This window comes from Platalea leucorodia (genome assembly GCF_965183815.1).
Source record: "Platalea leucorodia genome assembly, chromosome: 5".
In the NCBI taxonomy this organism is placed as follows: domain Eukaryota; kingdom Metazoa; phylum Chordata; class Aves; order Pelecaniformes; family Threskiornithidae; genus Platalea; species Platalea leucorodia.
The window spans coordinates 48,466,969-48,485,505 of NC_138827.1; the positions used below are offsets into that span (position 1 = coordinate 48,466,969).

At 42.7% G+C, this 18,537-nt stretch overlaps 1 protein-coding gene across 1 annotated transcript in view; it reads right to left on the reverse strand.

Annotated features, from left to right (window-relative positions):
• Positions 1-588: 588 nt before the first annotated feature.
• The window catches only part of TEDC1 (tubulin epsilon and delta complex 1), a gene marked incomplete at its 5' end in the record, with an annotated part of 79,089 nt that continues 61,140 nt past the window's right edge, over positions 589-18,537 (reverse strand). Inside the window, one exon of the mRNA XM_082311415.1 lies at positions 589-1,687. Coding sequence (XP_082167541.1) covers positions 1,328-1,687 — 360 coding nt within the window. The 3' untranslated portion in view covers positions 589-1,327. The remainder of the gene's footprint in view (positions 1,688-18,537) is intronic.

Genomic DNA, 18,537 nt, shown 5'->3' on the forward strand with positions numbered 1-18,537 from the left:
TGTCTGAAACTTGGCCCATATTAAATTGAGCTCATATACTGCTGGCTTACCAGCAATGGTGCATTCAGCAGGGTGAAACCAGGGCAAACCAGCCCTCCCCGTGTGGCTCTCCAGTGACATTCGCATCACGACTCACTTTGCAAAAACTGGACGAGAACCAATACATGTGGTGCAGAGGAGCAGGGTCTGGAAGCATCCGAAGTTTACTCGGTGCAGCAGAAACCAGGAGACCTGAGCCTTGTCCACCCGCTCCCACCTGCACATGGCCTCCCTGCAAAGAAGCGACCGTCCTGATGCATGGAGAGAGGTCCTTAAAGGTTCCTCACATTTGGCTGCCGAGTGAGCCAAGCGTGGCTGGTAATCAGCAACACCACCAAGCTGGGGTAATAGACAGAAATCCAGACTGAGGAAAGCCCATTGCTCATAGTAATTCACAAATGAAAAGCAAACTGTTTTTTTAAAATGTATTTATTCCTGAAAGTGTACAACTAGAATATAAAAATATTCCTTGGTGAAAGCAAAACAGAAAAGGGTAGGACATGAATGCCAAGTGAAAAACATTTGCATGTTCCAGGGAAAGAAGCCTGCAGAGACAGAGCTTGGAGACTCCTCAAGCTTGGAAGTTAAGGTCATATTTCTATTTTACAGAGATTTCCTATAGCAGATCCATAAGTTACTTCATTGTGACTCATAACTCTACTTTGCTCTCTTTGAGAACCCAATTACTTCAAGTGCATCATACCAGTAAATGAAATCAGTGTGCTGCGTTATTTATTATTAGGCTTTTGTTTTTCCTTATGGTGACTGCATTATAGCTGCCACAAATATGCAAACCAGCTGAATTAAAACAGCACACTTTCTTGAACATTTCCAATCTCTCTAAGCCTTGGTACTTTACATGTTCTCCAATACCTGGATTTTTCTGACTAATGAACTCTTCCATTTGCTGGAAAATATTGAACGCTATTAGTACTTCAATGCGCAGCCTCCAAGTACGCCGTGCCTAGCAGCTGAGCACTGTAAAAGAGCCCAGTGCTTGGCAGAAGAGCCAGAAATCCGAAAGATAAAAGGGAGATTTACGCACACTCCCACCAAGGCCTGCTGCAGAATTTAATTGGCAACGTTAGCAATAAAGGGGCTGCAGAGAGAACCACCAAGGTTATGGCCCCAGTGCAAGTCACAAAGCAGTAACAAGTTATGATTCCCAGGCTTAAAAACTAGAAATTACATTTGGTTCCTCACCTCACACTCCCCCATGCCAAGCTGCACAATGCGTTCTGATCAAGTCAGTCTATTCCTTTGCTCTTCTCAGTCCAGCTTTCTCTCTTCAAGGGGAGATACAAATCACTCCATCCAACCCTTCTGCAATTTCAGCCAGCCTCTGCCTGCACTCTTCCCGTAGCTGCTTCAGCTCTCTCTCCAGGCTGGCCTCTCTCATCTGCAGGTCTCTGATCACCTCCGTAGCACTGACAGCTGAAACAGGCTCCTTGGATACAGACCTACTGAAGCCCGTTTCGCTGGCAGGATGTTTGCTTCTGAACACCAGCCGGCATGAACCATGCATTTTATTTTTTTTTGGAGCACAAAGGTATGCAAGATCTAGCAGTTTTAGTTCAACACTTTCCTCTATCTTTCTAGCAGTGGCAGACAACCACTCCTTCTGTAGTTCGTCCTCTCTTGTTTTCACCTGTAGAGAGAAGAAAAAAAAAGGGGGGGGGGAAAGGAGTATGGTAGATTTCTGTGAAAAAAATCCTCCCGCAAGGAAACAACATAAAATGTCATGTTTGGACTAGGATGTACCAAAGAGAAGAGAGCCAGCTGTGAGTGTAAAGCTAAGTGCGTGGCAGTGAAAACTGAATTATGCTAACATGTGCTTTCTATCAGGTAGCTGCCTCAGTGACCAAAAAGCTGCCTGCAGTAATTTGTTTGCAGATTCACAGTCTACCAGCCCCTCCGCTGATGACTAATACACAAGGGCTCTGCACGCTTCCCTCTTGCTGAGGAGTGGGTGGTTTGCCTTCAGAGCAAAACACACGGAGCAAAAAAGGAGACCCAGCAGAGTGACCTTCATCACCGTTGTGCTTTAAGCCACCATGTTGTCATAACAGATTAATTGCCTCATGACTAACAGTATTAATTCAGTTTGCAATGCTTTCTGTACTTGGCAATGCTAAAAAGTAAGGATGATAACTGTAAGCTAGGAATTCCTTAATTCTCAATTCTCATTATGGGGTAACAAGTGGGAAAAGGAAAATAATGGAGCAGAGAAAAAAAAGTCGAGGCTAAGACCAAAATGAATACCAGGCAGCATGCTTTCACTGAAGATAGGCCCCATAAAACAAAGCTTTTTTTGTGACAGAATCACAGTCTGGATGATAAAAGCAATTGTATATACTGGGATTACTCCAAAGCATTTGATTTAATGTTCTCTAACAATTTCATTTGAAGAACTTGCAAGATGGTAATTGCCTTGCCAGTTTCACTAGTGGATTAAACATGAATTCAGTGACTCATCTCAAAGTGTAGTTGTCAGTGGGGAAACATCCGCAAGAAGAGGTACCCTGCGCTAAGGCCTTCAGGGAAATGGTTCTCGGTCCGATGGCGTTTTCTGTCTCTGCTAGGGCAACAAGCTGCCAAATCAGCTCAGCCAAAAAGCAGCAAAGTTTCAGAAAAGCAATGCTGCCTCTGCAACCTGCACAAGTCCCAGAGCTCTCCTGGAACTTGCGTGCAGTTCTAGAGTTCATGCTTCAAAAAAACCACAGGGAAACAGAGCAGGATTCAAAGACAGGTCACCCAATGACTCACAGCCCAGAAAACAAGCCTTATAGTATGAAACTTCAAGAGCTCAAACTATTCCATTCATGGAGACAGATACATAATTTGTTTTAGATCCTAAAAGAAAGTGGTGAGAGACCAGACTTTGCTGACAAAGCCATCAGAAGATCAAATGGATGAAAATTTGAGTTAGATATTCAATTTCAGAATAATACATTGTTTCCTACTGTGAGGATAATGAACCATGAAATGCTTCATTGCTGCTCCAGGGATGAATCCTTTGGCTAAAGCTCAGCTTAGGTCAAGCTCAGTGCTAACAATACCCCCTTCCAGCCTTGAAGCTGCTCTGCAACCTCTCCCTCCCCTGGCCACAGGTGAAGCTGAACAGCTCCTTGGGGTTTTAAATCTGCAGATCTGCATTAAGGTATTGGTATCTCACGTATTAGGGCTTTGACAAGTTCCCTGTAAAGTCAGGGATATTGTGGCATCTCTCTGAAGCACCAGAGACCGGTCAGAGCTGGAGGGACAAGAGTCCTAAGGTAGCAAAGCCCCCCCCACCTCTGCCAAGCTACAACTGCTCGGGGTCAAACCAGCTGCCGTATCTGCAGACAAAAGGATTTTTTCCATAGATCAGCAGGGAGGGTTTCACCACCGACAGAAATTCAGATGCTTATGACATACAGGGGGTCAGGCTACGTTCTCTCACGGCGCGAAACACTGCAGGCGTGAGGGCTGCAATCACAGTTGAATTTCCCCACTGACACCAACTTCACCAGGGCTTCACTCATCCCACATCTTTCATCAGAATATCTTCATGAGTTTTGCAGCCAAATAATTAATCCTCTCCATAGTCTTCTGATGCATTATTCTTCTCCCCTGCCCCCACTCAGAAAAGATTAAGAAAATCAATCAAATCAGAAAAGGAGTAAATTTCTCTGTATTTTTCCTAACACGTTAAAGGCTTTATCGATGCAGAACCATCTGTTAAAGGAGACCTCTGTTGATTAAGGCATTTGAATAGAGAGTTGAAGCCGAGAGAGAAGTCTATCTTTGCTCTTGTCCAAGAACCAAAGATCCCTCTTTATCACAATCCCCCAGGAATCCCTGGACATCTCTTGCTGTTGGCTAAAAGAATATCTGAAGTCCAATTCTCTAACGCCACTTTAGAAGAAACAAAGCTGAAAAAATAAATTCAATGTTATCTGGTCTCCCCGCTGCCAATGAATAAATGGAAAACGATGTTTGCACAGAGTGGATTTAACACTGGAATCCAGGATGGGAAAAATTTCCTGTTACTTACAAAGAACAAAATCACTCAGCAAACAGAGCCCACAAAATGTTAATTTATTTTTTGCATTAAACTCAGGCAGAACACTAGTAGCGCTGTATAAAAGGATTCTTAATGAAACATAGGTTTTCAAACTCTCCACCAGCCAAAATTGGAGAATTTTATTATCCATTGTGCAAGGCACACGACGGAAGAGCATGCTCCTCTCGGCACTAAGCGCACTGAGTTCTAACTCATAGCAATAGTAAGAATAGGAACAGGAATTACTACACTGAAGCAGGAGCAGCTGTAAGAACAAGGACAGCAGCCTTACAGTTAGGCAGCCAGGGAAGCAGAAGTATAACACATTCTGACATCCGAGCATCAGAAGGGCACTGCACACGTTATCTTCTGTAAGGACGACCAGTATTTCCTGGGACAACAGCAGATAAATTTAACAGGGGAAATTTTCAAAATAATGAATATGAAATAAGAGAACAAGTTTAGCAAAGCACTATTTATTTCGTCTCAGCACAATCTGGAGCTGGTAAACTAGCTCAAGTTCTTTTTTGTGCTGTTCTTCCTGGTAAGCTCTGCAACCATATGTATGTCCACAAATACTCTTGTTGTGGTTTGTGGATTTCAATAGCTAAAAATTCTCTAAGGGTTACCTTCAAGTAATATTCTTTACTTTTCCCATCCTGAATGCTTGTGAAAATACTCGATAACCTCCTCCTGTATGGTTAATTGATGCTCTTTAACAGCTTGCTGTCTCCCATTAGTCAGCACACAATGATTATTCTACACTGCAAAACAATCTCAGCAGACCACTTTGTATTAAACAAACATATTGTAAAAGATTAGGAGCCTCAGCATTTTGTGTCTGCCCGTCTCTATCCCACAGCTCTGCCTTTCAGTCTCAATCTACCAGCTGGAAGTTGAATTCCCAATTAGGTACGTAGTGCTGTCTGACAACTGCTGCACATCCTCTCCGAATAAATACAACAACATGATAATAATCATTTCCACTTCTACAGAACCAACCTCATCCCAAAGGCACCTGGTGCATTTTGAGAAAAGCCACGCCAAACGCAGAGGGAATCAGCTGATGAGGAATCAGTAGCTTCGAACTGACACATACCCCACTCTGAGGCAAGTACTGATCTGGTTAGCTGTTCACAACAGCACAACAGAGCAGTCACTCAAGACACTGTAACTGAGCCCATGGAAGTATGCTCTCCCTCTGTGCCCTCCAGGGTCAACGTACCCTACCAGGTTTTGTGCTCCCAAGATCATGACAGACCAAGCTAGCAGGAACCTCCCATGGCACGCAAGTGTCCTCACCAGCCCTGTGAGGGCTGCAGATGGACAGACGTCGTGAGCGTACACCGAGGCAAGCACTCCTGTTGGGTTCCTTCTATCTCGTCGCCTCACCATGCCACCGACCACTGTTTGGGATAGGATAGCAGCCAAACTGCCTCGAGTGCTCCTAGATGGTTTCCTTCAAAATAACTTAAGTCTTCCAAAAGGCACCCGCAGGTTTTCAAAATGAATTAAAAGCTAAAGCGAAAACTATAACAATTTTCATGTTCTAAGAAGAAGCCAATGAGCTAGTATAGTTGCAGATAAGAGTATTGCATCTCAGATGATATAGACCGAAAAGGGACTGAAGGGACAGATGGCCTGTGCTGCCCTTCCCAAACCTGGCACCGTGCAAAGGGTTGCCGTGTTCACAGACGCTGCTGGCAGGTTCACACACGGGAATAAGCAAAGGAATAAACACTAGAATAAAACAGATCTCTCCAACATCAGCCAAAGGGTGGCCAGAGACAGGCAGCCTCCAGTTCCTGACGTGGTGGAATTAAGCCAGGTGGGACATCCATCTAGTGCAGAAAGGATTTCCCATCTGCCCAGGGACAGCGCCATGACTGATGCTGCATTTCCCAAAATGTTCAGGCTGAGGTCTGATGGAGGAAAATGGCCAAGCCACAACAGAAAAGGTGGGCCCAGTCCACAGCTGGAAAGGGGCAGGGAGGCGAGGCACAACCAAAACACAGGCTGAGCAGGCAGCTTGGCTCAGTCCCCCTCGTGGTGGATTAACTTATGCACTGATGCACAGGAGAGGCCTCAAGCCTGCAAACACCTAGACACATCATTAACTTCGCCAGCACTTCCTCACCCCTACCTTCTCTGAAATTTCTTCTAACCTAAGGTACCACTGGCTGTCCTTTTCATCCAGACAGCTATCTCAGCTATTTTCAGTCCTGGGAATCTTTTGGCTTTGAATAAATTTTGTAGCGATGAGTTCAGCGGGCAAATCATGGACAAGGTAATGTGTCATATGTTTTAAATAAGCTGCCTTCCAGTTTCTTTGCATGTTCCACTGCTTTGAGGCCAGAACAGTACTACCCAAATTCACCTCCTCTGGATGTGTGCTGATTTGTCATGTGGACAGTCCCAGTCTTTCTGCTGCCCATCTTGTGGAGGGCTACTTCTATCAACTGCTTAGATGACCTAAACGTTTAGCTCATTTGATCTCTCCTCAAAGGAGACCTTCCAGCCCTTCACAAATACTGCTGTGGTTTCCTCGGCTCCCTCACACGTGCCTGCACCTTGCTGGTAACGAGCTTCCAGAGCTGTGTCTCTCATTCCATGTGGCTCAGAAACATCCCCGCGAGGCTGATCTGCCTCAGAAGTTTTAACAGCTCACTAATGAAAAGTGCAGTAAAAATTATGCACAAAATGGTTCTTTTTCTGCTAAGAAGCAAGCTGGATGTGAACTTTTTTGGAGAGAATTTTACCAACACGCAAGACATCCCAAAGAGATGCTAAGAGATCTAGATAACCAAATCACGTTATCTAAATCATTTCCAGTAATGACCTAACAAAAGTGACAATCTTCCAAATGCTGGAAGTCAACGTTTCAGCTTGTTAAAACTTCACATGGCAACCTGAAAGCCTCAGAAAGCAAATGAATGCTCTGCCTCTCAAGTTACATACTTAAATGAAGCCGCTAGCTAGAGATGAAGTTTAAAATGCAGCAGCAATGAAAGGTCCAAACACCTATTTTGAGGAAGAGAGTGGGGGGAGGGATAGGAGCATTTCCATTTTGTGATGGCGTTGTTGCCAGCTTCGAGGAAGGAGCAACAAACCGAATTGTTGGAGCTCCTTTTGAAGTGGATAATAACAACCAGAATCATGTCATTATTTTTAAATCGCAATCTCTTCCAATTATTCTAGGAGTTTTGCAGAAATGACTATAATAACGGTATTGTTCAGAAAAACAAACTGCACCAGTCCAGAAATGGCACATTTTCTGCCTCCAGTCCTATCTGTCCACTCATTCTCTCTTGTATTTCTCTTATGAATAGGGAAAAGACCCCATATGCATACAGCATGAAATACAAATTATTCTTGCTATTCTGTACAGATACTACAAACCGTGATGCCTGCCTTTGCTGGAAAACAGAGTGCAACCTGCTCCTTTGTGCTCCGAATCACAAGGAACAAACAGAAAAATCTCAGATCTTGTCTTTTTGGGTTGCAGAGTGAAAGGAAATTAGGAAATATGAATGGATGCAATATCCAAGCCACCAAGTCATACTGCCTTTGCTATCAGGGCGTAATCACCCAACACCTTTCATAAACTCATCTAGTTCCTCTGAAAACATCAAACAGCATTTGACTTGCAGAATTTTTTATTCCTAAAGGAAGCTCATTTCCGGGCTTTATTTTAAAGCTATCAGGTCTAAGATGGCCCCCTGTACCTGGGGAGCTGAAAAGGGTGAAGTGAAATATTACACGCCTGGAAATTCATGATTAATGAGGGGCCAGACTGCAGAAATAGAAAAGACCTGCCAGGCCAGGCAGTGCACTCACCTGCCTGGCTCCGAACGGCTCCCCAGCACATCGCCATATCCCAAGCACAGACACTGAGAGGCGTTCCCCAGGTTAGAGGAGCTGCCTAGAGCTCTCAGTCTCCATGTATACTGAGCAGACTCTCATTCAACAGACAAGAATCAATTACAGATAAAGATCTATAAGTAAAAAATGAAAGCGGGATAAGCACGGAGATACTGCATCGCTCAGAGACTGCCAGCACGGATGCCGCGCAGAAATCCTGACAGCTGAGCGCTGGAAACCAGGAGTGGCAAATTAAGGCTAGTTTAGGAGTTTTCAGTTTCCAGACTGGAATCCAGATCAGTCCAGGGGCTGAACCTTGCAAACACTTGTCTTTAATCAGTACAAGTCTGAATAACACTTTATAAAGGGTCATTATTTATATACCTTTTGCTGTCTTACAGTTTATATCTAGTGTTTATTCCACCACCACCCCCTCCCACCCCCTGAGAAAAATCTTGCAGAACTGCAATCCCAGCTGACAGTCTATCTGGGATACAGACAACAGGATAGAGAAGGATTTGCAGACTACTTTTAAGAAAGCCCTCCTTGTCAGCACTAAGAAAAACAGCACCAAGTACAAAAGGAAAGAGAGCAAAAGGAAATAATAAGCAAAAGTATCAATAACATAGAAGGGGGAAGAGCAGAGTCCACTATAAGCATAACAGAAAGATCTGTAAGTATTAAATAAAAGTGGAATACGATAAAAATAGATACAGGGATCCCACAATTCCCATCCACAACCTCTTTGTGCTCCTATACAAGAAGTTCCTGGCTATACAATACGCATTCTGCACCTTGCTGCACGCGGAGCAGCGCTGAAAAGCATGCACCATGGTCTGTCTGCGAAAGAAGATGTCCAAGCAGAGTTCGTCTCAAACGTCATTAGAGATAGCAAGAACTGAACAAGCCAACACTGTTGCTCTCCACGTTTGTCACTGTTTTCTGTACAGAACAAACATGAATAACCCAAGTGTTTTATGTGCTTGTGTGTCCCCAAAGGCATAAAAATAAAACCTTTTTCACACATAAGTAGGGTGAGGGCTTTACACTTCTTTAACAATAAACAAATAATAATTTGTCTAGGGGGGCAGTTTCTTTTAACAAAAATGTTTGCTTGTTTGTTTTTTTTTAAAAACAATCACGTTTAAGTGTATGACAAATGCTTTCCTTCCTTAGCTATAGACAGTGACCCATTCAGCCTCAGAGACGCAGAGAAAGGCACCATTTCAAGGGATCCTATGAATGCATAAGTGATGGAAAAATCAAATCCTGCAGCTCCTACTTCTGGGAAAAATTATGGAGCGGGGGGGACAGGACCCTGCAGAGCCTATGAAGTTCAAACATTTTCTGAACGGTGACTTCCAAGAAGATCAGAGCCCCAACCTTCAGAAAAAACATCTGAAGACATTTGCTGCTTATACAAAAAACTCATGAGTTAAAGCAAAAGTAATATCTGCTATCAGCTGTTCTGGAAACACTACAATACTGAGTAAGCAGGTGTTTTACTAAAAAAACCTACCTTACTCTAATTTCAAATTCATGTCTTATAGTAACTTGCCCAAATGTAATTTCAAACCTCTAAGAAAGTTATAGAGTTAGTACTGCAGCTCTATAAAACTTGTCTCATTGAATCAAGCTTCTTTGCTGTAAGCTTTCAAGGTTTTTAATTTTCTGCAGCAATTTCTACACACCGAAGAGTAACCAGTTAAAAATGCTGGAAACCATCATTTTCTATTTTAATAGCTGAACACTTCCCACACTGTCCTGCCTAAATGAGGTTTCTTTCTTCTTGTGAGATCCTTGATTGTACACAAAAAGACTTGATGTTCTTCTGAAATAGCCCATTTAATACCAATGTTCATGCATTTATGGATTTAAAGTCACAATAAACTGTTTGATTAGTCTAACCTACCACAAAGCACAGGCAAACAGTATCTCACCTAGTAATTTCTGCAATGCTCTACTACATTTTGGTAAGCTACAGGGTCTCTTCTAGAAACATATACTTTTGGTTTTTTAAACACAGGCTCCAGCAGATCAAGAAACCACCCTATCCCTGTGTTATCTCAGCAGTGAAATACATTTATGGTTAAAAATATGCCCCTTTTCAGTGAGTTCTGCCTCAGCCACTGGGTCTTCTTATACCATCTTTCATCTAAAGTCTTATACCCTCAAACTTCTGTCTAAGAACTTGCAGAACATGATCCAGCTATAACTTTGCCTTGGTTAAATTACAGTTTTCTCACCTCTCAAAAAGACAGACCAAATAATTCCTTTATTACCCCGCCTTCAATCTTTTCCAGCCTTTCAACCATTTTCCAGTTGTGATGGTGGTATAAGTGGGGCCAACGCATTTCATTAAGCTCCGAATTGTGATCTGTATCTTATCCGTCACTTAATGACCGTAGCAGATAGTAACACTTAGCTGCCAATAACCTAACAACTTTTCCATGACCCATTACCATTACCTTCTATTTCATAAGGCCATGAAATGGAAAGGTTTGCCCATATCCAAAACCCGACGCTGTAGGCAGATCAGACTTGTTTGAGGTACGTGCATGGGTATTTCTTACTAAACTCAAACCCCAGCAACAGTAAGAAACTCAAATAATTTATTTTGGCTTAACAATAATTATAACAGCTAAAGCAAAATTTCACCTTAATATAATGACTGATTTCTAACACTCGTTATTAATAGTTCAGCAAGAGGAAAAATCTTAGGCCTTTGGAATTGGTGGCAAATAAATGAAAGGGGTGATCCCAAAGTAATATTAATGGGGGCATTATTTGTACCATAAACTATGAAGACATTTGAGAAGGGTTGTAAAGCTGAGTTACAGCAACTGACAGAAGAGGTAATTATACAAGCAGCTGCATTCCAAATTTTGCCCGGATTTGCAATTTCCTGCAATTAGAGAGGAATGTATGCATCTCCATCTTATGCATTTTAAGCAAGACATTCACTATTCAAATGTTAGCTCCCAGGCGCACCTATTGTCATTCCAAAACAAATTGACAGGGAAGCCACAGAGAGGCAACAGTACCTATTTTATCTAGGAATAGATGGCTGCCTTTTAACTGGGGGAGGAGTCCTCTGACGAGAAACTAAAAATATAGTTTTAATACCAGGAACGCATATAGCTGCATCTGACGAGAACAGCTACCACAGTCTGGCAGGGCACTGCTGCTCTGTGCTTCCTTTTATTACACATTGAACGCTGCAAAGCACTTCGCAAGCCTTCAGAACAACATCCACGCTGTTCTCCAATGGAAAGCTTTTAGATGGTGAGGAAGCACAGTAATGGAAAGTCAGAAGTTAATTAAAGCCTTTGAATGAGATAATTTCATAAAGACCTGATCTTGTCTGAATGGATAACATTTTTGTTGCTTTTGTTTGGTTTGTTTGGGTTTTTTTTTTTTTTCTCTGGTGTTTTTGGAGGGTTTTTTCTGTGGTTTTTGGGGGTTTGTTTGTTTTTTAAGATCATCAAATGGGTCTGTATTTAGACTCATATCTAAATACCACACTGATAGGAGTCAGAAAACTAAGTTTAGATTAAGATAAAGGAAAAGGACATAGAATTAAGAAAACAGGAAAAGAACAACACTAAGATTTTTCAGGGTCTTTACCAGAAAAATGCAAAGTATACCTCTAAATATCAAGACAAAACACAAAAGCACACAATTGATAAAAGCATTCCCTGTTTGCTGAGCCTACAAATACCTATCACACAGGCAAAGCAAATGGGAAATTAATCCTCTCAGGCCTAAAAGCAACTGAACTCTGTGACTGTTGTGCGGCGAGCCCGTGCGAGCAGACTTGCTTACAGTAAGGGCTTCACCCAGCTCTCCTCCTGCGACGGAGCTGCGCAGGATCCCACCCATGAAAAGATGCACAAAGAGGCAGTTGCTTCAAGGACAGCCTTTGGGTTGGATTGCTAAAGGACATACCTGAGGTAAACAGCCCAGAAAGAAGGCAGCTACGCTGAAACCCTCATGAGATACATCCCTCTGCCACAAAGCTACAAAAAAACCTTTCCTATTGTATGGATATTTTCTGAACTCTCTGTTCCTGAGTTTTTGGCATGAGTAATTCGCTTCTCCAGTGGTTAACTTTTGAGGAGAACAACTGAACTCAAAGAAAAAAAAAATAGATGGGAATCAAAAATGTAATGTGATTATTCTATTGCAGCAACTCTGTGGGCAGAACAAGCCAGGGACAAATCTTAAAATAATAAATGGTCTTCAAAGAAATTGGCAATTTCTGCATCACCTCTGACAGCTAAAGAGGATGCCAGCGATGCCAGCACAAAAAGAGCAGACGTGAAGCATCAGCAAGAGCATACAAGAAGATGGCCAGAACCACTGTGCTCTGGAGCCAGGAGCTCATCTAAACCTCTTCAGCTACTTCCCGAGAAGACAGGCAAGCCCGCCACCCGGTACGGCCCCGCTGCTCTCAGGAAGGTGGGACAGCTCCAGGCAGGAACGTCAAACTTGCAGATTCTTTACCATCGACTACAAAGAGATACTTGTGAAAGTCCCATATGCCACACAATTCTGAATGTGCACCACAGGCAATAAGAGATAAACACCTATTTCCTTCTCCAAATTATAAATCTTCAGCATTTTACAGTAATAAAAAAAAATCCATTCTAACAGCCTGGCCTTTTAGAATGCATTTCTTTTTAACTACAGTTTTATCTCTAGACTTTTCAAAATCCTTTAATTCAATTAGAAGATCACACAAATTAATGCAGTAATAGGCACATACTGAAAATAAATGATATGAAAATCGGAGTATGTCAGTGTAAGTAATTTAGACACTTGCAAAAAGGCTGCAGTGCTACTTTGAAAAAGACCCTGACAACTACAAATCACAAAGGAAGGCAACAGACAAGTATTGCTTCATATAATAAATTGCTCACTTATTTTTCAATTTGTTCTTCCAAACTTTTTTCTTGGGCAGCAGAGGCAAACACTGATGATATGAGATGATATCTCAGATTTAAGTGACTTGCAGAGGCTTGGAGGGCCCCACTTTAAGTAGACCTTTATCACTGTGCAACATGAAAGTAACCACTTTAGAAACAGAGTGCTGCTTGTGGCTTGCACTTCTCTATATTATCCTGCTTTGGGAGAACGGGATGTGAAACATTCAATCAATGTAGCCCCCGTACATACAGCCAAAAAAAGGAATGTTTCTACAAACCACTCCTAAAATACACAGATGAGAGGAAGGTATTACCACCTAGTCATACAAGTTTTCAGAAAAGGGTCTTTCTTATGCAAAAGTTACAAGGGAAATGGAAAAAAAAAAAAAAAAAAAAAAGAAAGAAACAAAACCCCATGACTTTTAGGGAGTTTCTTCACCCCCAAACTGGTTTGGTTTTCAGTTAGAAAATACTCCCTTGTACCCTCCAGGGGCTTTGGATGACCGCTGCAGAACCTCCACCAGCACCCAGCCCTGCAGTTGTTCTCTCTACTTTTGGGGGCGGCAGGAGCAGTGCATCCAGAGCAGCAAAGGTCACTCCAGCAACCCAGCCTATCCCCAACTATGGCATGAGGCAAATGAACTTTAACTCCCAGGTGGAGACTTGTCTACATGAAACATTTTCAGAGTTTCAGTGAAAAAGCAGACAGTGTCCAAAGCCACTACTCTGAAAGCACAGTTCCTCTTATTAGCTCACAGTTTTGATGGTGAGTAGCAGCTGCAGGTGGATGTGAAGCTGCTTGAATGGCCATCATGACTTTTGCACTAGTCAAAGGCTGAATCCCTCAGCTAACCTGCAAAGGGAAAAAATCAAACAGCTCTCTTACGGTTTTGGATAAGATGAAGAGTTAAAAGTAGCAAATTCTGAGCTCGGAAGTGTACTAAAGCTTTATTTAGATGCATTTCTGGCTGGGAAGAAGAGATGTGACAATGTTAAGTTACAAATTTACTTTTATGTCAGCTCTTCTACAAGCACAAGGGACAAAGACACAGAAATGAGTTGTATACTTTTTTTTCTCTTATGATCAAGTACCCTCGATTTCAGGGCAAATGACTGAGAGAACAAGGCCAAGGTTTTAAGAAAAAAGGAAATAAATTTAAGCTTTGAACGCATGAATGCAAACAGTGCTTCCAAAAGCACCTCTATTAACTCACCTAAAAACGAAGCAGTACTGCAAAGTACGCAACGCTTGTAACTCCGGCTAGCGGAGGAGGAACCCATCCCAACAGTCTGCCTGGAGCTGTAAAGCAAGCCAGATACCTCCTGGAAGTTACTGTCCCCAAAACCCACTCTGAAAGGTTCAGTAAAACACACTAATAGTGTTTCAGGTAGAGCTGCTCTAAAATACAGCCACTGGCTATGGTGTTTAATACGGCCTCTGTCAGCCAGAATTAGCTACGTCCCCAAGGTACTGCCCCTGTGGAGGACAACATTTGTTGCAGTGGCTCACCACTTGCAAGAGAGTCTTGAAATCCAGCAACCTTGTGGTCACGGGTACCTCAAATTCCACCCATCAGCTTCCAAACTTTTCACATACAAAAGACAGAGGTGATGCTGGGAGCTGCGATCTCATATACTTTGCGCATCTGAGCCCTACAGGCGTTCCTAATCTTTGTCCGTGTTTTATTGTGTGTTTTACCTGCGAGAACATAAGTACTACACTTATTTCTTAAAAATGTACTAAAACATTTACAGTGGCTACAAAACACATTCTCTCATTGGAATGGGTTTTTTTACAGTTTATTGTTAAATAAAGCTCATCTAAAATTTATTGGAGTATAATTCTTCAGCTGCATTTACTACATGTTTCATTGCCTTGGTTGGTATCCAACATCTTGGCAAATAATGCGAGTAAAATATTAACACTGGTTATTGATTATACTTTAACTGATCCTGTCACCTGAGCAAACATTCTGCATTTCGGCAAAGGAAGGGAAAACAGCATCTCTTGGGAAGCAAGAAAAACTTTCACCCACGCTTACTTCAAACCCCAGAGTTCTGCACACAAAAGAGGAGACAGCACTCAAGTTTTTCATGTTTCTCTCTTCCCTAAGGAGCTGGAGTCTTCGGAATATATAAGCCCCATGAAAAATGTCAGGCTGGGTAATTTATTTTCAGTTACAGTTTTTGTGTGTGTTTGAAATCGGTTTGCTGATTTAGCAACTGGTACATAGAGTCTCTCTGTCTCTCACACAGTTCAGCACTCATTCAGCAATCTGCACAGCAAGTTGCATCTGCAAGCAAAGAATAAATATCTTTTTCATCTCTTCGTATGCTGCAAGCTTAACATTGACTATTCAAGTCTGACCAACCTGCACAGAGTTCTCAGAAGCGAGCAAGATTCTTTCAAAAATCACCTAGCTCTGCTTATCTGCAGTAATTTTCCATGTGCATGCCAGCCTTAAACCAGGCTAACTAGGGGCTTTAGGTCTAACGCAAATGTTTGATCCTGCTGTTAAGAGGAGAACTGATGCACGGAGATGGCTTCTTTCCTCCTTCCAACACAGGAAAGAGCACACTGCTCTCCAAGACCAATCACTTGGATCTCCACCGCAGTCTCCACGGGCACTTACTAGAAGCAAGCAGCCTCAAATCCCCTGCTAGGAATATTGACGAGTGACAAATAAACCAATGCAAGAAAATACATAGGCAAAAAGTGAATACAAACATTAGGATCTTAATTCCTACTGTTTACAGCAGATCCATGCTTTCTAATAACCTAAATCTGCTAATAACACGGCAATTCCATCAGCACCAAATTTAATCCTACATTTAACTAAATAAAAACTACACATAAAAGCCATTAGCCTTGTCCCTCCTTGCCACCCTCCTGTCCATGTCCTCCATCGCTCCCTTTGATGGATGTTTCTGTTGATCTCTCTGGGTTTCCTCCCCCTACCCAGGCATCTGGGCCCAGCCAACCATGCATTTCCAAAAGCTGCTCTTGTGGCCTTGCTAGTTCTTCAATTTCTTTTTGCATGAAAAGCTCCGCTGACAGCTGCTTGGTGCTCCAGATGGAGGTTTGCAAATACAAAGTGGAACACAGAAACACTCTGGGAGCGGGGAAGGGGCAGGGGAAGGGAATGTGCTGACTGAGGAAACGCATGACACTGAACCATTCCCTACCACTCCTCCACTTCCTGCACCCCAGACAGCCTGGATAATTAACTACTTGCTACACTAACATCTTCATATGAGCAGAAAGCCCAGAGAACTAGAATAAGCAGCAGAAATAGCAAAGAAGCAATGTGAACAATTTGCTTCATAAAAAAAAAAAAAAAGAGAGCTTTTGACAAGCCCTCAGAGAGTTCTCCAGTGAGAGCTCAACTGTTTCTTTGCCACAAGTCCCGGGCTTAAGGCAGCAGAAACACAAGCTGGCCCCACACTGGTAGAGGAGGGAAGGCAGCACACCAGGAGCCAGTCCAATCCCCACTGTTGCCCCTCGCCATTCACACAGTGGAGAAAATAATGAGACTTTCTCTTTCCCTCATCCACATACATACACTGTGCATGCCGTTATCTTCATGCAGGTTAGGCGCACGCACACAGCACAGCCACCAAGCGCTAGCAGTGGCTACTAGGGTAGCCACAGCTCCTCACTCCCCCCTCCAATTCATTACAAGGCTTACAGAAAAACTTGGGCAGTGCACGTGTTTGAGTAGACAAAACTCAACTCAATCTTGGTAAGAAAAACAAGAAAAACCCAAGCAAAACCAGAAGGATGTAGGACTATGTTTCAGCATCAGACTCTGGAGTTGCTTCTCTACTTCAAATAGTGAAGCCTTAAATCAAAGCGAATCAAAAATCATTCAGTCTTTTATTAACGTAAGATCCTGAGAAAAAAAATTCTTTTTATTAGAATCTACAAGGTCTGCAGCAGTGTGGTGTGATGAGCCGGCGGTGGCAAAAAGTTTGAGTGAATGACAGGACTCTTGGGATGGAGCAAAAGCCTCTCTGTGTTTCAGCCCCCGCCATCCCCACTTGATAGGGTGTCCCAGGTCATTCCTGCCGCCACCGCTGACCACCCCTGCACCTCTCCCCTCCCCAGCAGCAGACAACAAAACATCCCTCTCCCATATAGCCCCTCCCCAACACGCTATGAATCCAAAGGGTGTCCCATCTTCTGAAACGGGCAGCCCTGCATCCTGCCACCCCTATCAAGGCTGCGGGTACAACAGCCTGGGAAGGTTAGGGGTTACTGAATTGAAGGGGAGGTGACCGATCAGGAGAAAAATACAGAAACAAAGACAAAATGCAGGTTTTGGTGTGGTCTTCCACTGTCATTAAGGAAGTCTGATACAGGCCAGGGATTACAACCTCTTAAGTCTCAGCTCTGGGTACTCAGGTACAATGCAAGCCAGGCATGGAAGCACAGCCACCAGTATTTCTGGAGAAGACTCTAGTGTGGAGGGAACATGTTCAGCTCAGATTAATGGCTGTAAGTCTTTTCGGGCCATGCTTCAGAGGCATATGCATGAGCAAGCTCCATCCCATCATATTGCCATCTCAAAGGAGTCTGGCTTGCTTTTAAATGCTAGTGAACACAGAGGATCCCAAGATACAATATCCCAAGTTTCAACAAAAGCTCAGTATGGTGTGAGCATTTATGTGATGAAAACTGAAATGATCACCATTTGGAGTCAAATACCCTGCATTCCAGCTTGTGGATGCCAAATGTTTAACACAGCCTGAAATCAAATACCCCTCTCAAACAGAGGAGTAGATAACATGAAATATTCAGAAAGGAAAAAGCAAACAAACAAGTTCTCTTTGGGAATTTTTCATCTTTTACAGTTAAGTTTGTTTCTAAGAAGAGAAACCTTTCTAAAGCTTAACCATTTCACTCAACTTTTTGATCATTTACAAATCCCCAAAATGTCACTAAAGAAATGACGATTATTTGCCCAGTACTGCATGGAAAAGAACAAAGCTAACAATAAGAAAGCCCCATATTCAGATCACGCCTCTGTCATATGCCTTTTCTCCTCCAAGATGCTGAACACATTGCTGCCTAGAGATGGATATCAGTTAAAATGTCATATTAATCAGGGTTTCACAAATCACCCAAATCCCATGGCAACATTCAGATGTCTTGTAGTGAATGTCCCTGAAAGGGGAAATGGTTTCAGAGTCATTCCAAGCACATAACCAAAGAAAGAGGTGGGGGCAGGCAAAAACCAACAAAAGAAAATAAGGAAAATAAGTTCCTTAAAAGATTTAAGATTGATAGTTGTAACTACCAGAATCACAGTGAGCAAATGATCGAACTTGAAACAGACACATTGCCCCTGAGACCACATCCTGAATAATAAGCAGTTGTGTTCAGTGGTGCAAACCAGACATCGTGGCATAGCAATGACTTTAACACACCTGAAATACCTCTACATAGTCCAAAATAAATCAATCAATCAATCCCAGGCTTGCTTAAGTGAAAGAGACTTCAAGAGGTTTTCAAGCCCAATCCACAGTCTTAGAGCAGGTCCAACTGCTCTTCAGCAATCCCTGACAGATACTTGCATAACCTGGTTTGTGCAGGGTCCAAAAATGTAAACTTCACGGCTCACCAGGAAACCTACTCCAACATTTCTCTGCCCTGGGCATTAG